The following is a 22,358-nucleotide window of genomic DNA, read 5'->3' as shown; positions in this document are numbered from 1 at the left end:
ACAACTCCGGAGCTTTGCAACACCAAAGCAAGATTGCGTTGAGAACTCGTTCTTCAGAAGTTACTGTCAAATCTGGATGCTGCAGAAAGAGCTTTTGACATGAGATGCTGCTTCCCGTACCACATCTAAGAGGTACTCCATTATTATATGCTATGCATATAGGTATGGTTTGTCAAATTCAAACTTCATGCTTAAATCTGTCAGAAATTTCATTAAAACCCACGTAATAAATATATCCAAGAAGATTGAATTATTACTAGGGATTTGCTATTACAATAACAAAGCCAAGAATCACCTGAAGAATGTTTCCAAATGTTGCTTCATCTAACATGACAAAGTCATTGCTGGCTGTCGTACAATAATCAAAATGCATTGAGAACTTCCTCTCACATGTTTCTTCAATTAGTTTACATGACGGAATGGACGGAATCACTTGCAAAATTTGGCACACAGAGTCCTGCAACAAAGTTCGAAAGTTAGCTACACAAACAACAACCTAAACATTGTGCCAAAATTGTCCGCTTCCTCGTCCATTAAACTTGGCATAATAGAAAAACTTGAAGTATGACCTTCTTCCACTAGAACTCCATGCCTGCATATAATATATAGATGAGACGAATCAATATTTTATATTTATGCGGTGAAAAGTGTCTCTGTTTATGTTCACAAGCCCGATACTGCACCATTTTCTCGATGCTTTTAATTCTACTAGTGCCAAATAAAGGGCTTTTAGTTCAACGAGGAATTGGTAGGTTATACATAAAACATAGTAAGACAAAGCAAAAGCCACTGTATTACCTCAGAAAGGTGTTCTAGAAGTCTTTTACAGCATTCCTGATGAAGAAGAGAAACTCCAAACTGATCTGCCAACAAAAGAAGCTGAAGTAGCAACGTGTCGATGTCCATGGTATCTTCCTTGTTAACTTCTCCACTATACATGAATTCGAGCATAATGTTAAATGCTTCAAAGCAGACATCTTTCAAGCAAACCTTTGAGGAAACACTTTCAGTCATTCCATTTGTGAACATCTGCATAAGCATTTTTATACATTGATCAGCCTTCTCACCAGAAATATTAGGTAACTAAAACGTGCAAATCACATCGTTGATCTTCAAGAACTATATTCTATAGAGAGTATTTGATTTATAGGTACAAAGAGTTCATCTACTATACCTACATTGAGTACTGCAGCTGCTTCATGAATATACCAGGACCAAATAATTATTTAATTATATAAGAAACAATAAACAAAGTTCTGTCTGTTGTACCCTTTTAACATCTCTTTAACAAGGAAAGTATAACAACAAGTAACAGATATTAGCTCTTGGATATGACACTTAATATCTTCAGTCAGAAATTTGCCTACCTTTGTAAAAGGGGCACTCCATAAGCCAAGGATGATTCTATGCACCCCTGCAACTTGACCATGGCCCTCAATGTGAATTTCTACATCACTGTACTCACCAGTCAATCGAAAACTAGTAAGCCTCTTAACGTCAATGGGTAATTTGTTCAAAAACACAGTGCAGCAGTTGAGCCGAGAGCTTGGATATGATATCTCTATGCTTTTTCCGGAGTCAAAAAGTTTCTTATTGAGTTTAAACCGTTCCATCATTTCTTCACACTGCTTCACCAGCATACTTACTTCAAACTGTAAGCTCAGAGCTTTTAGAGAACTGAGATGCGACTCTGGAACCTTCATCAAAAGATACAAATGATGACTGTTAGAAAATAGAGAATAACCTTCTGAGACAAACTTTCCAATTGGCATTAATGATTTGAGATGAACAAATTGTTTTAAGAGCCTTGACTTTTAAGTACGATTTGGCTACAAGGAATTGCATAGTGTACAGTATCACTTTAGCACGCGATAATCAGAAATTAAGGGAAGAATATATAAATTAAGTTAAAGTTAATACTTAAATGAAATTTGATAATTAAAAAGGTAAAAGTAGCATTTGCTCATGCACCAATTTCTGTTGCAAAGCTTTAAAGATTTTAAATGCCTGCATTATCCTGTTGATGATGAGAAACAATAACCATTTTTTTCCTTTAACTATGCATGTTTCACCAGATTATAATGAATAAAGTTGCCCAGAATCTTATGCTATATCATTTATTTCCCCTTTCAGTTCATAAAACTAAAAAATTAATCTTAATTTTCAACCGAAGAAAAACTAGAATACAATTAATAAACATAAGATGGATATCTTAGCACAGAACATGACAGACCTTGGTATTGCCTGTATATATATATTCAAGAAGTGTATGGAGTATAGGGTATGAAACATCTTGGAGGTGGATAAAATCTTCTCCTGAGGAACTCAAACTAAAATTCCCGGATGCAGCCAATATGATCTTATGTGCCGGGACAGCCCTTGCCTCTTTTCCAACTATGAAGAACACGTCTGCTAGTTCCCAACTTTCCAGAAAATTTTCAAGTCCCCAATTTTCATAGTCTTCAATATCTTCTTCCAACTCTTCATCAGCATCTTCCATGCCATTATATTCACCACAATCCACGTGCTTCCACAAGGATATATGGTTTTGTGTCAGAGGCAGAACATTGATATTCCGATACCCAACATGTCTATCCCAACTGCTAAGCCCGACATACTGCACACTGCGATTTGGGTTTGAGTCCAGCCACTGAAAGACAAGGTTTTGGAAAGGGTACCTCCCCTTCCCAATGCTTATCAGTCCATCATATATGCTAATCCAGTAACTCTGGAATGTCGAAGAGCAGTAAAGATCAACCCCAGCAACATCCACAACTGTTTTCCCATTAACCTCAATATTCAACCTTTTATTCCTGTGACTACCAATAATCACAGTGTAGTGTGGACTATTATCCCTTTTATAATGGTAATGCTGACTGCCTGCATTTTCCCGAAAGACAACTGTGACATCATTGTGTGCAAAGGCATCAAAAGCAACACAACCTCTTCCTGCTTCCCTAAACCTCAAATCGTCATGCCAAGCACACTGAAATGGCGCTACAGTAAGGAATTTCTTCTGCTTCTTCTCCATTATATTTGGGCAGAGAAAAAGATATTCTGTGCTCACTTAGCACTTTCACTGAAAATCAACAACATTTATAAGGTGTCAACAAAATCAATCCTACTCAACGGGTTGTTATAGAGTGTGAATAAGCATTAACAAGAAAGTAAACGAAAGGATGGCTATCCTTGCTGTCAGAAGTTAGACATTGGAACTTCACTACCAACTAGGAAAAGAAAAGGACACTCAGATATCTACCACTTCGGTATGGTCACAATCTTAGATAAGTTCAAAAACTACTTTCAGCATCCAACTACTAAAAAAGTGTTAAGCCCGAGAAGTTCCTTTAAATATCAATTCATAGATCTTGCACCCACCATGCTCCAATTGCAAAAGGTGTCTGTGCATACAGAAATTCATCTAGTTTGAGACCGAACAACAGAAGCCGTGAAATCCAACATGAAACAGAAGACTAACTAATGGGCACACGTGAAGCAACCAAACAACCAAATTCTGAAGAAATATAAACACCTCAGAATTATGAAGAGAAATCATAATTAGACTAGAATTTTCATGCTTGACTATAATGCATCATAACCTCATGAAATCATTCTTCGTCAAGCCTGCTGAGACTGAACTACTAACGCATACACATAAAAGACCAACTTATCAACTATTAGAAAGGAAAAAAGAGGAAGACAGGGAAAGCAGAAGAAAGAAACACACAAAATTGCAGGAAATTTCCACCTTACAAGTCTTTAATAGTAATCACTATTAAAGACCAAAGAAACGAGCGGATCTTGATAGAGAGATTGCATGAATTGAACAGTGGCCTGAACTCAGAAGGAGAACAGGGGAGAATTTGGGTTGAGACTTAACTTCCAATTTCAAACACAAATTAAAACCTGAATTTGGAATAGTTGGCCTATGAGAGAACTAGAATTTAAAGGACTTGACAGCAGCTGCTAAAAATATCAGACAAATGGCTACTGAAATTTCACTATCACCTGAAAGAAAAAAATGGGCATAAAGATCCTAAAAAAATTGCAGGTTGTCACAATCTGAGATAAGCCCAGAAATTGCCAGAAACCATCCAGCCGCCCACCCAACCCCCCACCCTAAAAAAAATGTCTACCCTACAAAATTAAATATCAATTCACATACAAGTTGCAAGAATCCTACACCACATTCTCATCCAATTACCCAGAAAATATCTTCCAATAAAAAAAAAATCCAATCTTGAAAAGAAACAAACCAAAATTCCCATGCAGCAAAAACAAGAAACCAACAAATGGGCATAAGCGAAACCCACCCGAAAACAAGATTCTGGATAGATAAACTCCTCCGAATTCATGGATATTATATTATATTAAAATGAAAAAACGTGAAAGTACCTGGATAGGAATCATATCCTCAAGAAACCATCTTTGTCAAGATAGCAGCCTCCAATTAAAAGACAAGATTTTCCAATATACACAAGATTTCCATACATAATTACAAAAGAAGGGAAGGGAGAGGAGTGTGTGTAGTATGAATTATTGCTTGATTAAGTAAAAGAAAAGCAGAGGCTGGCAAGAATCCAGACAACATGGGATTGGATATTTTTGGAGACTGATCCTACAACGGGCAGTACTATTTTATGGAGATAATTCTACTCAAAAGTCATGAGACAGTTGGGGAAATGAAGCAACGTGGCATCTAGTACGGGAAATTTGTCGAGCAGGTGGCACGCGGGTTCTTATTTCTGCTTCTCCAAAATATATTTAATTCGGAAAAAATGTAAGTAACCTGTTTTGCTCGAAAATCGCCCAAAAATAAAACCAAACCTAGTGAATTTTCAAAAGTATTTTCAATGACAAAACTTATTGGCCTCCATAAATATCAACCAAATCGCCCTACCAAAATAATTCAAAAACAAAAAATTCAAATGAGATGGAAAAATATAACAAAAATAAAATATTTACACTCTTAATATATAATTTATTTATATAAATTATTTATAATTTTTTACATAATTATAATATCCACCTTAAACAGTAAAAAAAAGTATAGATAGTTTACATATTGTTAATATCTTTGGAGCTGTATGTGTAATTTTTTAAAAAATATGGATAATTTGTGTACATGATGTTAATATTTTTAGTGATTGTATATGGAATTTTGCAAAAAAATATGAATAATTTGTGTAAATAATCATAAATCAGACAGTGTAAATGTATTTATCCCATGTTAACGGACTACTACTCTCGATCCACTATAAAAATAAATATATCAATCTTTATTTAAACTAATACATATAATACACTCAAATATATGTACGAAATCAAATTTAACTTTAAAAAATAAAAAAATACACAGGGAAAATATTTTCCAATGATATATAAAGGTATACATAATTGACACCTAAATCAAGAAGATGGTTTAATAGTTTTGTTGTGTAGTGTTGATATATTTGAGGTGTCCATATCAGCCACATCAGTTTGAAGTGTGATGTATCATAATCCCAACACCTTCATCTTGGACTGTATGATAGGGTATTAAATCTGATCCACTAACATTCACTTGATTTTTGGAGTGAATGGTGGTGATTCATTCCAATTCTACATTTTTATTGGGTAATTATTAAATAAAAATTAATAACAGTCTTCATGAATAAGATATAACTATTTTGTTTTTGAGAGAAAATAAACATGGGAGTAGATTATATTATTTTTATTGTATTGTTTGTAACATATACGGGAGATAAGACATAATTATTGAGCATAAATGAGATAATAAAAGATACAGAATTGATAAAAATATTTAAATGTATTTTAAATAATATTTGGATTGATGAAATTGAATTTGTAGAAACGATCTAAAGGAAAAAATTTATATTTAAAATGGTCCAAATAAATTCAAATAATTATTAACACGAATTTGGAATTTGGAAGTCATAATTTAAAATTTATCAATCCAAATATAATTTAATGATTTGTTATAAGAGTTACACAGTGTATGACAAATCCGTTGTAGTCTAGATGGTTAGGATACTCGGCTCTCACCCGAGAGACCCGGGTTCGAGTCCCGGCAACGGAATTAACTTTTTCCCTAACTCTGTTTTTGATATGTTCCAATTTTCTGTTTTCCTTTTTTGTTCTCATATATCTCAGTTTCAGGTGGAGTTACAATGTAGTTCCCAGGAATAGGACGAACAACTACATTTTTAATGTGTCGAGTTTGGATTATTGTGAAAATTCTGAGACTCTAATCCTGTGGAGCTAAAAAGGTAATTTGCTCGGGTTCAGCTTCAACCATCTTCAAGTTTCGAGGAAGGAATTTCCATCCTTTAAAATGATATAGATTTCTTCAACTCTTTAATACAAATTAAAGGGCATTTTTTTTCTCCAGTAAATGGAAATTTTTGCTTTGAAATTTCCAGTAATTGATAAGAAGCATGAAACAGTCACTAGTTACATATATGACGAACAATACTGTCTTGTCAAACTCACACATCCTTAGAGAAAATGCAAGAACTGCCATCAAAAAGAGTATGATGAAAGCACCAAATTTTTCAGATACAAAAATTCAAGAAAATCCCATTAGTAGTCTTGCATCCACGGGGCAACTTGCGTTGCTCGATTGCGTCCCGACCCCAACAACAGTGTTGGATGATCTATATGCTTTCATGGCATTCAAAACGGTACTAATATCCTTCGTCTATGAGAAAAACAGCAGGTTCTGTTCTAGCAGCATAGCCGTATTTTGAAGTACTGTACTTCTTGTACACACCGGTAAGCTTCCCCGTTCCTGCCTTCTGATGGAAACTCACCATCAGTTTTGCGCATTCCCTGCAAAGGCCATAGGCCACCAATTGAATTCATTGTGTTTTCTTGGTTTTTTCCAGTAAAATTGGAGAAGATCGCCACTTACATGAGCTGGTTTTCGCTGTAATTTGCATGCCTCTCGCACGTCTTGCTCCATTGCTTACAGCCACTGAGAGTGCATTGAGCTGTGAAGATTGCTGCAGCTGCTAGCAAGGACGGTGGGAACCTAAGCATCTCGTACTCGATGAGGCAAAGCTCGATTATGAAGAAGGACAGCAGCTCCAACTAGTTCAAAGTTTACAAAGAAAACATTCAATTATTAGCTATTAAAACACCATGACTTTTTAAGCTTTTTGCATGTTTTTTTCACTTGTATCCAAGGTGTGTCGACCAACCCGTTTGTCCGATTTAGCAGCTTTCAGGAAACGGCGCATAAAAACATATGGAGTTGGCAACGAGAGATTAAACTGCAAAGTGTTGATCACCAGTTTCTCCTGCAGGCAACCATAAGGAAATGGTTGAGCTCGAGAAGAATTCTATTGTTTGATTAAAATAGGACAAGAATTATGAAATCTATAACTGAACTACCATATCGAGCACTTCTTTTCTGCAGTAAGCTTTGTCTGATATCAATATGAGGTCATCGACAACGGGAACGGAAACTTCTTCATACTTGCAGGCGAGGAGCATAGCAGTCACTCCAACTAGCTGTAGTTTCTTCCTGACGACGGATTGGACTGCTAAAAATCTATCAATGAGATTGATAGTCAAATATAATGTTTCGTCCATCAGTTCGAACTTGTAATGCACCTACACATATATCATAAAATGCGGATCAGACTGCAACACTGCTTTGTTTTAACCTTCGCGAGGATAATTTAGGGCAAAGGCTGTTTACCTCAATCAGCCAGTCGATAAGAATGCCCCTCATTCTTTCGTTAATGTCGAATTGCTGTGACATGTAGTTCGGCCTGACGCAGCTTAAGCTCTGTAATAAAAATTACATGATCAGAAAAAAAAAAGGGTTAACATATTACTTGAGTATAGAGATTGAACAAACTAAAGACATCTCCTTTTCTGCATAAAGAACAAAAATGCATGAAGAAATCAACTGTCAAGGTTTAGCAAGTCAATCCGAATTGTAATTTAATTGCCTGTGAAAAAGTTCAATTGGCCAATAGAAATAACCATGAAACATGGTCTAAGAGATCAATGGACTCGAGAGATTCAGAAATTCATGTTGAAATATAGGGCACCAGTGACGAAGATTCACAAAGACTCAAGCAAATGGATAGATCTTTCACCTCTGTCTTCTTGTAATATGCATATATAGCATCAATATACTCAGTAACTGCAAGTGGATTCTTCTTGTCGCAACTATCTATGTCAACTTCCGGCTCGTCCCCATCAATGTCTTCCATTTCAACCTCCTCATCCTATATCAATTTACGACATAAAAATTGCATTTAAAAGACAGTCAAAATAGCAAGTCAACAGAAATGAATACCATCCGATCAATTTCTTCCATCATAGCTTCTGTATGTTGCACAAACATCGGAACGTCATGATCATCAGTGGGCTTATACTCCTCTGCATCGATAATAATGCAGTCGCCCTCTTGATGTGTACTCGAAATTGGTTGGAGGCATGGCTTGATTTCCTACAGTAAAAACTTGTTCAATTATTCTTAGGCACATTATCAAACATAAAGATAAAAGAATATCATGTTTTCATCATTATTCATAGGAAATATACCTCAAGTGCAGGATGCTGCTCTCTGACAGCCAATTGTGCAGCAAACTTCCTAAAAAATCACCACAAATATGAAATAAGTAACAAGCTCCAAAATCTTACCATGTATTCTGCAGAATATGCTTATAAACAGTATCAAGTCCTTTACATAAGTAAATCATTCATGAAAATTCATGCCTTCTAATTTTCCTCTCAAACAACCAAGAAAAGACACGGATTCTGAAGAGAAATACAAGATACCAAGAAGGGTGGATTCTCAAACCTTGTGACTGGACGATGAGCCGGATTAACCGGATTCTTGTTACAACCAGCATTTCTCCTAAACATTTGAGAACGGAAATAGATTAAGTGAAAATTGAGGTTGAACAAAACTTGAAATAACCATGAAAGAGTACGGTTTTTATGAAATTCACTCTGTCAAAACCCCTCTTTTGTGAACAGCACAAGGGTGAGGGGGAGCTCCTATGATGTTTCTATTGATTGTACTCAATGCCCTCCTGTTATTACCAACCCCTGCAGTAAAGTTTCCACCTCCTGGCTTCAATCCCCCTAAGAATCGGATCAAAAATATATATTACTTTAATCAAATGACTATTTCATGATTAGGATTTTATGGCATAATCCATTGAATGAAATAATGTCATAAACAGTTTCACAGAATCAAACAAGAATCAAGCAAGGACTGGATTCCCAAGTTGTAGCTATGCTTTTTGAAATTTAAAATTACCTCGAATGGTTGAAGGCCTCATCACTCCTGGGAAATTCTCGTTTGATCCATCCATCTTCCTGTCTTTCAACACAAGCTACTGAAAATAGAAAAGAATTTATGATAAGCCCATCAAAGAAATCAACCGAACACATCAAAATCATTGGAGAAATGACACATAGAGAACAAGATTTTGCAATAATCAAGATTCAGGGCTTAATGACAAAAACCCAGATCACAAAATTAAAAGAAAAGAGATGAAAAGAAGAAGAAGAAGAAGAAGAAGAAGAAGAAAAAGAAAAAGAGAGATCAACCTCCAAAATCAAGAAAATTTCAGAGACAAAGTTCAGAACTTTCCACTTATATGTCCCTCAAGAAAACGCCAGAGAGAAAAAGAGAGAGACTATAAAGAAATCCTCATTAAACCCATCAATGGGATTATTGCAGATGACTAAAGAAATCTTCTCTCTCTCTCTCTCTCTCTCTCTCTCACACACACACACACAGTGTGCGAAGAGCTTTGCCTTCTTGAGTGTTGTTTTCAGTTGAAAATTCAGAAGTCTGGATTGGAGAGAACGTAAACAGCGGATATTATGTCCGGGCACACATTACATACAATCCCCCTTCTCTCTCTCCCTCCCTCTCTCCATATTATTTGAAAACAACGGCTAGTAAACATTGGCCGTACGATGAAAGGATGCGTTGCTCTGTATTTGGACTAACGGCTATGTGTTCACCCACCCCCACCCCCACTCCCCATGTGCTTTTTTTCAAATATTTTCTCATTAATTTCCATGCCTTTAAAGTCTTGTTGTATTAAGTGACTAAGTTCCCCCACCCAAATTTTTCATGCTATTCCAATAATAACTAAATTAATAATAATTACTACTCTTTTCTTATTACATTATTAACCTCTCTTTTTTTACCTATTTCTCCTACTTCCATCTCCATGACGGATGATAAATACAGATTTTTATTTAATTTCTTTCTAGTATTAATAGATTCTGTGAGTTTTAAATAATCGAGAAATTTATTTATTGAACGAAAATAAATAAGAATACTAAATATTATCTTTCAAACCACAGTGATTATTACTTTACGTATAACTATGTCGAACTCAAGGGAATACGTTATAATTAGCCCTTTCTGACAATAACATATCAAAATTCCAAACATCAATTGGTTTATTAACGTACGTTTCTAATCACAACAAACAATAATAACCTTTTAAGTTCAGTTTTAAATATTATTTTTTATTTATTTTTAAAAAATATAATGTCATTATCTTTTTTTGTTTTCTAAAACTACGGCAATATTTTTTATATTTTCGAAACAAAAATAACTACTTCTTAAGATTTTGATTATAAGACGAAAAGGGTTTTCTCACGATATAAAATTTGCGAAAATAAAAAAAAATACTATAATTTAGACTATGATTTCTTTTTCTTGCAAGCCAAAACTTATGTTTTTTCTTTATCATGATGCACAAACACAGATTCCAAATTTATTGTATATTTCCAATTTGAGCTATTGCAAAAATTATCTACTTATAAGCCCTTCGTCATGCCAATACATAGCTAAATTAATCATATTTTTTTATTTTTTAAAAAAGGGTAAAATATTCGAATTAATCACGAAAAATCTCAATGTAATAAAAACCCATTAAGAGAATAACATAGTTTTTAGACTAAATCAAAAGAATTACAATTTTTTTTTCAAATTAAAAAGCAATTTTTCTAAAATAAAGTTATTCACAAATTTGAATGATTTTTATCTTTTTACCCCCTCTTTTCATAGTAATTTACCTATTCTTGCCCCCAAGATTACCTTTCCTTTTCACAAAATCCTCTTTAGACTTTTACAATGTGCCAGCTAATTTTTGTAGAGGCTACCCCAAAGATAAATAATTATAAAAATAATAAATAAAAAGAAAAAGAAAAGGTATGATGATTTGATTTTGAAATGTGGCATTTTGGAGCGTGGACATTGCCACTAATTTCTTCTCTTTTTCTATATTATTAATTTAACGTGGGAATGCTCGTAAAATATGTGTACAACTGCTTTTCAATCGACTTTTCTGCTAAAAAAATATTACATGTAATATACATGTTAGAAAAAATATCACCATATTGTCCTTAAATATCACATCCGCACTGCATATGATGCTTTTCTAGTAGAAAGTTTATTTAGAAAATGATTATATGTCGTAAAGTACAAATTTCATAAAGTTGAGATGATAAGTTGAAAAAAATTTGGCAAAGTGTAAAAATAAACATAGTTCGATTAACAAAATATAATTTATCTTAAATGTTATGTCCACAAATATTTAAAGTTACTGCAGTTTATCAATTTTAATAAAAAAATTAATGATAATTTCAATTACCTGTTTGTGACGAGTCTGCTTCAATCACTATTACAAACATATATGTATGAATTATAGAATTATTAAGGTTTTATGGCAATACTGTAATTCCAACCCCCTCGTGAATGTCATTATGCCCTTCTTCCTCTACCCTAATACAATAAATTAATATTGGACACGTATTTTTTTAGTAAAATACACTTTTTAGTCCATAAAGTTAGTCAAATTGCAAAAAGCACCCTATCAACATCACATATGGCTCAATCCACTTGAATCTTTTAGTGTAAAATGCAATTTGTCCTTCTGAATTATTTTTAATGTAATATTTACTCCCTTAAACTAACAAAATGTAACATTTACTCCCTAAAACTAAACTTATAGACAATAGTACCCTTATATTATATATATGTATATTAAGTTCAAAGAATTTTTATTTAATAATTTTCCATTTTCAATTTAATTAAAAAAGTTAATTGTTTTATTATAATAAAGAAAATATAATCAGTAAATTAAAGCATTCGAATTTTATTATATTTTATGGACTCAAATTTAAATAATGAATGAGTAAAATAGCTATAAAAAAATTATAAAAAGTTTTTATTAATTTGGTTAAAGATTAAGTTATTAACTATTTATTTTTTAGAGAAAAATAAGTAATTATGTATTTTTTTAATATATATGTTTCTAAAAAATATGATAAAATATATTTATTTATTTTAAATAATGAACTTTTGATTAAGCATATATATATATTTGTCAATTTCTTTTAAAAAGCATATATGAGTTGTTGGTTATATTATATTATATTTATTGTGTATCTACTATATATTAATAAATATACCTCACTTTTAATTTAAATTTTTTATTTATTAAAAAATAATAATTTGATAATAATTTAACGTGCAAAATACTAAAATATATTAAAAGTAATATTAAACTATAATTTACTCTTAATTGTGATAAACTTGAAAAGGGATAATTATAATTTGGTCTTAAAAATATAAAAATAAATTATAGTTATTGACTATTCTTTTCAAAATAATCCTCCACTAAAAAAGAAAAAAATAATAACACATAATGATTTGTTAAAAATGGAGTTTTCACCATGTCCATCTAATTACTTATGGTAATTAATTTATACTAAAAGTGAATTTTTTAACTATGGTAATTAATTTATACTAAAAGTGAATTTTATCTTCTTTCTAATCAAATTTAAGTACAAGGGCGAATATATTTAATATCTCCTCAAATGAATTTTAATTATGTTACCCCTAAGTGGTAAGATATAAATTACTATTTTATCCTTTCAGATTTTTTAAAAAATTGAAAAAAATATAATTTTTTAATGTGGGTAAATAAATAATCCGTAGTGTATATTAATTAGTCCATAAAAATAATTTAAGAAATTTAATATATATAAGATTATAATTTATATTCAAAATGATATTTTAGTCGATTCATTATAAAATTCAGATAAAAATTTAATGGAATGAACTCATTATAAAATGTATATAAACCTGAAGGTACTATATATAATTTTTTAAATTATAGAGAGTTTATGTATAATAATTAACCCTTATGCTAAGTATCTTCTTTAAATTACCCTAAAAAATTATCCATTTTTAAATAAGTGAAAATATTCCGACAAAAAAAAAACCGCGAAGAAACTGCTGTTCATCATGTCCATCCGTCATTGTTCAACCCCGAAAAACCTGCAAACGACAGCAGAAATACGTGAAATCACACCCAAAAATTCACGGTATTTCGTGAGGGATTTCTCTTCTCCTCCCAATCCCCAATCACCGATCAACAAGGTAACCAGGGAGGAGAGGAGAAGATAGCGAAGTGAAAGAATTGATCATATGGTGACCAATCAGGACCTCGAGATGGTGGAAGAGGAGGATCAGACGATGTACTTGGGGAACGCGGCGTCGGCGCCGTCTAGCCCACGTGAGCGAGGGGATGAGCATGTGGTGGAGGAGATCCTTGAGATCATTGAATCAGTGAAGGCGATTGGAGTGTCATAGTGAGGAGGATGAAGCTTTTCTTGCCGCTGTTGGAAGAGATTAGAGACGTCGACAAGGCAGCGGTCCCGGAGGCCGCGGTCGGGTGTTTGAAGAAGCTGAGGAGGGCGTTTCGGTCCGCCAGGAAGTTCTTGAAGTTGTGTCATGCGGGCAGCAAGATTTACCTGGTTGGTTGGAGTTCTCTGCAAATCCCTGTATTTGTTTTCTGGATCCCCCTTTTTTATAAGAGTAAAATGATTTGTTTTTTGAATTTCAGACGTTGGAAACTGAGGCCATGATGGTGAGGTTGCATGGTGTGTATGAAAAGATAAGCCAAGCTTTGGAAGGAATGGCGTATGAGGAGCTTGGAATTGCTGAAGAAGAGAAAGAACAGGTAATTTTCTTCCAACCTTAATGTTCTTTTGGTATGGTAAGAAGGTGGTGGAATAGATTCACTGTTGTTCTCGGATGGTTGAATTGAACCTGTGGTCGCAGCTCCACTGAAAATCTGCCAATCAGGCTGGATAATGGTCTGTTTTTATGTGGTGGGATCATCAGTTCTTTAGGATTTTGTGAGAGCATTTAAATCCAAAACTAAGTTCAAACGGGAGTATTTTCAAAATCTTGAATATTCTGTCACATTGAAATGGTGATATCCGTTCTTGAGGGCGTTACGTTAGGAAATCATTTTGACAGGTTATGAAACGTATGCAGAAAGCAAAAAAGAAAAGATTAAAACAAGAAGAGATTTATTTGGTGGGAAGAATTTTTCTTCGTTTGTGGTTGCTCGCTTTTTGCTTTACTAAGATAAGTTCTCATATAAACCTATCATGAACTGCCAGTCATCAACTATTTATATTAGTACATATATAACGTATCCTAAAATAGTGTATGCCAATGTTGTTGCATAAATTTTCTTGTGATGAGCAGAAGTATCTGAGTTTCTGTACACTTAAACGCAGGTTGAGTTGCTGCGGGTGCAACTAACAAGAGCCAAAAGAAGAACCGATACTCAAGACATGGAACTGACGATGGATTTGATGGTGGTGCTGTCGACAAACGATGACAGAAATACGGATATTGCCATCATAGAGAGGCTGGCGAGCAAGCTATCTTTACATACTGCTGAAGAACTGCACCAAGAAACTTTAGCCATAAGAAAACTTGTTAAAGAAAGACAGGGCCTTAGTGCAGAGAGCACAGAACAAATTGTAAATCTCCTGAACAAATTCAAGAGAGTAGCTGGTGTTGCAGAAGATGGCATTCTGGACGATTCCGATGTGCCTAAAAATCTGATTAAATGCATGTCCATTGCTGTTCCTAATGAGTTTTTGTGCCCGATAACGTTAGAGATGATGACAGATCCTGTTATTGTTGCAACAGGACAGGTATATTTCACTCTTGTGGTATAGTTTTTCCTGGTTTTTATTAATAGAATACTGAGTGTTTTTCTATGTGATTGTTGGGATATTGTAGACATATGAAAGGGAAAGCATACAGCAATGGTTGGATTCCAATCATCGAACCTGTCCAAAAACCGGGCAGACTTTGTCACATTTGTCACTAGCCCCAAACTTTGCTCTCAAGAACTTAATTCTACAATGGTGTGAGAAGAACAACTTTCAACTCCCAAAGAAGGTGGTTCCTGCAGGTGCAAGTGCAGTTTCAGAGAATTGCTTGACTACAGAACTCGAGAAAATCTCGTCGTTGGTCCAAAGCCTATCATCGAGCAAATTAGACGAGCAGAGAGAGGCTGTGAAGAGGATTCGAATGCTATCGAAAGAGAGCCCGGAAAACAGAACTCTGATTGCAAAGGCCGGTGGTATTCCACTTCTCGTGCAACTTTTGTCCTATCCCGATTCAAGAATCCAAGAACATGCTGTTACAGCTATTTTGAACCTCTCCATAGATGAATCTAACAAGAAACTGATATCTAATGAAGAGCCAATTCCTGCCATCATAGAGGTCTTGCAGAAAGGAACAGTTGGAGCCAAAGAGAACTCTGCTGCAGCATTGTTCAGCCTGTCAATGATCAACGAAAACAAAGTCACAATTGGACTCTTAAACGGTATTCCTCCATTGGTCGATTTGCTAAAAACCGGAACAATAAGAGGGAAGAAGGATGCCGTTACTGCACTGTTCAACCTCTGCCTCAACCCCGCCAATAAGACCAGGGCCATCGAAGCTGGGGTCGTTGCAGCGTTGCTGAAAATACTTGACGACAAGAAGCTGGATATGGCTAATGAGACGCTCTCCATATTGCTGATTCTTGCATCGTGTCCAGAGGGGAGACGAGAGCTCGGACAGCTTCAGTTTATAGAAACTCTGGTAGGTCTGATACGGGACGGTTCTCCCAAGAACCAAGAATGTGCCATCGCGGTTCTGCTGGAGCTCGGATCAAACAACAGTAATCTTATTCTTGCAGCACTGCAATATGGTGTGTATGAACATTTGTTTGAGGTTTCTAAGAATGGTACTGAGAGAGGTCAGAGGAAAGCCAACTCAATGCTCAAGCTGATGAGTAAGGCTGAACAAATCCCATGAAACAACAAACAGATTGTTCAAAAGAAAAACACAAGAACTTGTCAATGAAAAATTGTGTTTTTTCAGCATTCAGATTTTTAAGAGTAGGTGTGTTGTTAGATACCAGTGATCAGTTTTTTAACAACATGATTCATGCTTTCCAGAGATTGGTTAGTTTTCTGGAATATGTCCTAACCATTTATGTTTTCTTCCCATTTTTCCTATTTGTAGCTGACTTTTCTTCTTTTTCAGTAGAATTATGTGCTTGGCCATAGAATTATTAAATCTTTTGTTGCTTAAGTTGATCATATTTGTTTATAATACAAATCTCAGGTATATATTGGAATTGGGTACGGTATTGTTTACACAAACCACTTTGCTTTTTAAAAATTATATATACACCATCCGAAACTTCAACATTATTACACAAATTGTTCCTTTTTTTTTTTGCCATAGATGATTTTTATAATTATGCAAAAGATATGAATAATTTGTATAAATAAACCATCTAATTATTCTTCATTATCATTAGTTGTACCATATAAATGTTCTATTGAATGGAGATTAATAATTGTATTTTTATTTGTTTTTTAAGGATGTTAGCATAATTAATTATATTCATAATAAAGGTATTTGTTATTGACTTTGTTAAACTAATTATTGAAATAATTATATATGTATACAAACATATGGGAAATATATAAATAAGATAATGATTGGGATGGAAAAATAACTGTCCGCAATTCAGAGAAAATTATCTCATTAAATATAATAATCAATTGTTTCAAAATAGCAGCATTATAAATTTTCAAAATATGATAACTGAATAATTTTTGAAACTATACAGAAGAAGACGAATATTGTTGGAATGCTAGAATGCTATTATGAAATATCGAAGTAAAGATCTAGTTATCAACAACGAAGGGCTACATCTAAAGGTTCTAACGCTTTAAGAAAAGGTATGTACGCACTGGTCTCGTTAACACCGAAGGGCCTCATTGGTTCGGCCAATTACCTGACCTAAAGAGCCACACTCGTTCAGATATGCCACTTTGCTCGCTTACTTATATGAACGGTGGTCAGACACTCGCAAACACCTATTATATGATGCAAGCACGTTTCTTATTATTCGAAAAATTACAAATATCCATATGGATTAATAGTCGTCCAACAAGTACTCCTATAATGAATTGTCACGAGAATGTATTTGTTGGATGACTGTTAATACCAAGAGTATTTGTAATTTTTTAAATAAAATGGTGGTATTTATAATTATAATAAATTTTAAAAGAGTCATTTATAATTTATCCAATAATAAAATGATACATTTAGGTTTTTAACTTTTTACCATGTAATTAAATATATAAGAAAAAATATCTTTAAACGCTCATTTAAATTTATAAAGTGAATATATAAATGGAGGGAATTATATAACATATTATTAAATTAAAAAAGGAAAAACAAATTAACACGTGATATAAAAGCAACCTGAGCGCCCTCTTTTTTGAAAGCCTTCTCCCCTCTCGCGCCGTCTCTCATCAATACTCATTCTCTTTAGCTATTTCCACTCAGAGTTTTTTCAGTCGTAAAACCCCATTCCTTCCGCAATTGAAATGATTTTTTTTTTTTGGTTTCGTACTGTTTGGGATTCTTCATTTGAATTTTGAAATTCGTATAGGGTTTTGTGGGATTTTCGTTTTTCTTTTTTTCGGGGAATTAAGGTTTTACTTCGTTGAATGAGGTTTTTAGCTTTTTTTGAATTGGTGCTTCAAGTCCTTTATTTATTTTTTTTTCCCGGAAAGTTTAATTACTTTTTGAATTATTTGTTTTGTAATTCTTGCTCTCTGTCTCTCTTGGTAATTTTCGGAAATAATGATGAGGATTTAAGAAGCTTTGAGTGGCAATTTGCTCTCAACACAGAGTCCAAGCAAAGGGCTTTTCTTTGTCCCCTTTTTGGGTTTTAGATTGTTAAATTAGTCAATCAAGCCATACTGTATTCTCCAAGTGTTTTTTCCTGGAAGGGAACTTAAATTAATAATCAACATCAGTTCGCTGCTTTTCTTGCCTAGCAACCTTAACTTGAAGATGGGTTTTTCCGAAGTTGGTGAAATTTTTAATATGCGTTGAGAGCAAATTTTGAAAGATCTTAATGTTGTGGGAAACTTAGAATGTCCTAATCCTCTGTTATTTTTTTTGGTACTCTGGAGCTCCTATGGTCTATTGGTTGTCGTTGATTCACATAGTAACTAGCCAACGACTTTTCTTTGCTCATTTTGGAAATTAGTGGTTGTTGTGTTGATTCACATAGTAACTAGCCAACGACTTTTCTTTGCTCATTTTGGAAATTAGTGGTTGTTGTGTCTATCGAAATAAACCACTTTGTGTACTTGCTGCCATTTGCTATGAGAAACATATTACTTATGAAGAAATAGTATAACCTCCTTTTGCCATTGCTCAGTGCTTAGATTGGAATAGCCTGGTGGAACTACTTCCTATTGGGTTTACTTCTTTCGACTTGCGTAATGATCAATACTGAACGCAATGTTAATGGAGTTGGCGGTGGTGGAACTGCTGCTGCTCATGATAAGCAGCTTGCTAGTGCTCTGAGAAAGACTGCACTGAGAGATGTGCAGAACGAAAATGTGGGATCAATTCATAAGCAGCAAGATTTACTAACTGGAGGAGGGAGGTCGAGTAGTGACACAATTAAGGTTTGTGGGACTAAACGACTTACGCCTGAGCGCCCTTCGAGCTCCCAGGGTCTTCCATCCTTGGCATATAATGGTACAAATGAGAATGTCATGAATGCGCGTCGAAGATTTGAGTTGGAACTTGGGAGGGGAAGACTTCAGAACAATGTTGACAAAATTTCAGATTATTCAGAATCTAAGAACATAGGTCTATTGCGGCAGGATATTCCTCAAAAGATAACTCAGCCCAGGGACAGTAATCTTCATCACATTCCTGTAGCTACATCAAATAATCTGACAGCAACAATGGCCTTTCCAAGTAATGGTCTTTCAGTTCCCAGTTCTTTTGGCAAGCACAGTAACAGTACTCCAGCTGCTAAGGTCTATCCAGAGCTTCCTCGGACTGTTGATTCTAAGACCACAAGTGATCAGCTGAGAACAGAAAGGTTCATACGCCTCCAGAAGTTTCTGAAGCAATGTGATGAAGCTAACCAAAGAGAGTACACCCAGAGTAAGTCCTTGTCCTCCGTGAGTTTTGTGAATGTTATACCTCTGTACTATTTATCAGACATTCACAGCTGCTGGTGTTTGTTTGGTGTGATTTGCATCAGTGCTTCTGCATTTATCTCCTGCTGAGCTTAGTAAGCATGCTGTGGAGTTGGAGAAAAGAGCAATCCAGTTGACAATAGAGGAAGGTATTAATTAACAATTTTGGAATTCTTCACATTTGTCTGTTTGCTTATAATTTGTCTGCTAATTACTAGCCTTGTTGGCAGTGTATTTAAATAGTCCAAGAGGTTTGTTCACATATTGGTAGGCTAAGGAGACTGAAGTAGAGAATGATTAATTTTGTACTTGGAACTTGAGCTATATGTAGTGAAATTATCCGAAAACATTATGGTGATATGAAATCAAAGTATTTCAAAATTTTAACAGAAGTTCTAGTTCAATTTTATTTGAAGCAAATGTAATTTTATGATGTTTCCAAATTGCCCAAACGTATTATTTATTGTTACCTTTCTTTCATGGGACCTTTCTTATAGCCAAGAAGCTTAAAGATCTGAAACATAAAGTAATTATATATAGTGAAAATCAGCTAAAAAGCTGAAGAATATCATAAAGTATCTCACCCACTCTCTATCATGATGAGTCTGTGAAGATATCCATTAGTCCAATTCCTGATTTTATTGCAATAAAGTTCTCTTCCCAGTCTAATTTTAGCGGCTTTACAAATATTCCACGCCGTGGTTTGCAATGTCACATGTTCTTATGTGAATTCACCTAACAAGATAGTCAAAGCCACTGTGTATATTTCGTTTATTGCAGGCAATGAGATGCAGCGCATGAAGGCACTGAATATTTTGGCAAAACCTTCTCAAACAAACGATGTACCACCATCAACTCAGTTAGTGCAATCAAATAAACGATAACTGGTGAAGCTTGTGGTAATTTTTCATGGCGCTAAAGGGGCCTGTGGGGGTATGTATGCGTCTTGCTTTGACAAATCCTGAAAGGAATCAGCTATTTGGATGCCTCCAATACTCTTTCTTGACTAGCTCTATGTGAAGCTAAGATCATTAGTTAGCCTGTAATCATGTGCTGATGTTCTCTGTGAAATAAGCAGAGTTAGTAGAATGTAGCTAGCTAGCTTTTGTTCTCAAATTAAGAAACATTTCCACATTCTTCCGTTTCTGGTGTTTTGATTTTTGTCTGTTATCTCTCTGGGTAAGTTGAAGTTGTGTGTAGGAAAACGAGTGTCTTGTTATAAACTCTTGTTGTCGTATAATTGAATTTGTTTGTAGGAAGCTGCTTATAGCTCATCGCTGAAAATTTTGGTCCTTTGAGGTTATTCATATATCTGAAAAAACGCGATTGGCCATTCTAGTAAATGAGACATGACACCGTGCATGTTGATATATTTTCTGTATCTGTTATATTTAATGTTAATTTTACTCTGCTCTCGCAAATTTGAAATAGTGGGGGGACTGTTGTAATGTCTTATAATGTGAAAGGATGCAGAAAATTTGACAAGTTTAAGATAAGTGATGGTAAGTTATGAGAAAGATAAAGCTACCATTTCAGTACTTAGTAGTACCTCGTGATGGCAATGGGTTTGGATTAGATTCAGAGCAGACTCCTTTCCTTGTGTTTGGATTTGTGTTTTAAATGTTTTGTTTTGTATTTTGAAGATAAAGAGAGAAAAATACATATAAGTAAGTGTGTGTTGAAAATAGATGATATATTTGGATTGTGTTTTGAGGTAATTTAAAATATTTTAAAATAAGTGGTGTAGGTTTGATGTTGGGATTTGAGAGACAAAAATCACTCATTGTCAAATCATATATTTTTTATATATAAATATTTTATGTTTAATATTGTATTTTTTAGAGACAAAAATTACTGTTTATTGTTAAATCATGTCTATCTTATATTATATATATAAATATATATATTATATATAGAAAGTTGAAAAATAAAAAAATACACAGATAAGGTGTAAAAATACAAAGATAAGGTGTAAAAATACAAAAACAAACATTAAGTGTATTTTATTTTGTTTCGAAAAATGCAAAAACATGAATCCAAACATTGCCTTTATTTTTTTGGGTCGGTACCCAATTCTACTCAGTTTCTTTAATATATATTTTATATTTTTTTGTATATAGATATTTATGCATATATGAAAAAAAAATGGTATTCCTCATTTATAACTACATATAATGTAATAAAACAGTACTTTTATAAATTAAAAAAATTATCTCAAATAGTTTGAGGTTTAATGTATACATAACTAACATATATTTTGAAAGTTTAACACTTTAGAGTCCGAAATATGCATATATATTTATAATTGAAAATTTTTAATCTTTCAATTATATTTTTTATTTGTATTTATAAAATTAAGGTAGTATTATTTTTTTAAAATATATTTTAAAATTTTTGACCTGTCTAGCACCTGCCAGGTCCAAGGCGGGCTGAGTCTGGGCCTGGAAAATCTTGGCGGGTCGGATTCTTTTTCTATAAATTTCTTTTTTCTCATCATCTCATACTAAGATTCTTTTTATGTATTCGTAAGAACCGCATGCAACGATAACCAGTAAAACAACCCTCTTTGTCGTACTAATTTTTTAATACGCAAGTTCATTTGTTTTCTTTAAAGAAAAATTTGGTTAAAATAGTAATTTCAATGTCTTCTTAATAATCTCACACTTTGATTTTTTTTTTCTCTCAACCAACTACTACACATCTTCTCACCTTACTCCATGTTTATTTCTTCTCAAGAACTATTTTCTTTCTCATTTCTTCACACCACGATTGCTTCTTCTCACAAATAATTTTTTTTTTATCTCACACCATATTTCTTTTTTATATGCTCGTAGGGACTGCATGCTAATGTTCTAAAATAGAAAGCAAAGAGACTGTTCAAATATGCATATACGTTTTACTTTATTGCACTAGTACTCGTGGAATGCTGCACTTATGTACATGTAATAAATAATTTTTTACGATTTTAA

General features: G+C 33.8%; 4 protein-coding genes and 1 non-coding gene across 6 annotated transcripts in view; 3 read left to right on the top strand and 2 right to left on the bottom strand.

Moving 5' to 3' along the window:
• LOC105158889 (BTB/POZ domain-containing protein At2g30600) overlaps positions 1-4,706 on the bottom strand; it is a gene marked incomplete in the record, with an annotated part of 6,706 nt that extends 2,000 nt beyond the window's left edge. The window contains 6 exon segments of the mRNA XM_011075795.2: positions 1-79; positions 296-457; positions 799-1,029; positions 1,368-1,697; positions 2,234-3,079; positions 4,396-4,706. Coding sequence (XP_011074097.1) covers positions 1-79; positions 296-457; positions 799-1,029; positions 1,368-1,697; positions 2,234-3,031 — 1,600 coding nt within the window.
• TRNAE-CUC lies at positions 6,007-6,079 on the top strand. Its single transcript has one exon. It is a non-coding gene; the product is annotated as a tRNA-Glu (tRNA).
• LOC105158888 (G2/mitotic-specific cyclin-2) lies at positions 6,387-9,899 on the bottom strand. Of its 2 annotated transcripts, none has more exons than XM_011075793.2 (12): positions 9,580-9,899; positions 9,287-9,365; positions 8,973-9,108; positions 8,822-8,878; positions 8,563-8,611; positions 8,315-8,467; positions 8,112-8,243; positions 7,706-7,795; positions 7,396-7,617; positions 7,203-7,301; positions 6,914-7,092; positions 6,387-6,831 (listed from the first exon to the last, which is right to left on the bottom strand). In XM_011075793.2, the coding sequence occupies exons 2-12, from the start codon at positions 9,339-9,341 to the stop codon at positions 6,687-6,689; spliced, it is 1,317 nt and encodes a 438-aa protein (XP_011074095.1). In that variant the 5' UTR covers positions 9,342-9,365; positions 9,580-9,899; the 3' UTR covers positions 6,387-6,686. The 2 variants fall into 2 exon arrangements, with proteins under 2 accessions (XP_011074095.1, XP_011074096.1); XM_011075794.2 differs by having other exon boundaries at positions 9,287-9,362.
• On the top strand, positions 13,296-16,453 carry LOC105158887 (U-box domain-containing protein 15). Its single transcript, XM_011075792.2, is given in 5 exon segments — positions 13,296-13,643; positions 13,646-13,818; positions 13,908-14,024; positions 14,593-15,018; positions 15,107-16,453. Coding segments are annotated over 5 exon segments (1,938 nt in total). The 5' UTR covers positions 13,296-13,489; the 3' UTR covers positions 16,175-16,453.
• Positions 17,798-20,694, top strand: LOC105158886. Its single transcript, XM_011075791.2, has 3 exons — positions 17,798-19,354; positions 19,455-19,538; positions 20,170-20,694. The coding sequence occupies exons 1-3, from the start codon at positions 18,676-18,678 to the stop codon at positions 20,271-20,273; spliced, it is 867 nt and encodes a 288-aa protein (XP_011074093.1). The 5' UTR covers positions 17,798-18,675; the 3' UTR covers positions 20,274-20,694.

Source organism: Sesamum indicum, linkage group LG3, assembly GCF_000512975.1.
Source record: "Sesamum indicum cultivar Zhongzhi No. 13 linkage group LG3, S_indicum_v1.0, whole genome shotgun sequence".
Classification (NCBI taxonomy): domain Eukaryota; kingdom Viridiplantae; phylum Streptophyta; class Magnoliopsida; order Lamiales; family Pedaliaceae; genus Sesamum; species Sesamum indicum.
This window is presented reverse-complemented; position numbering and strand designations above follow the sequence as displayed.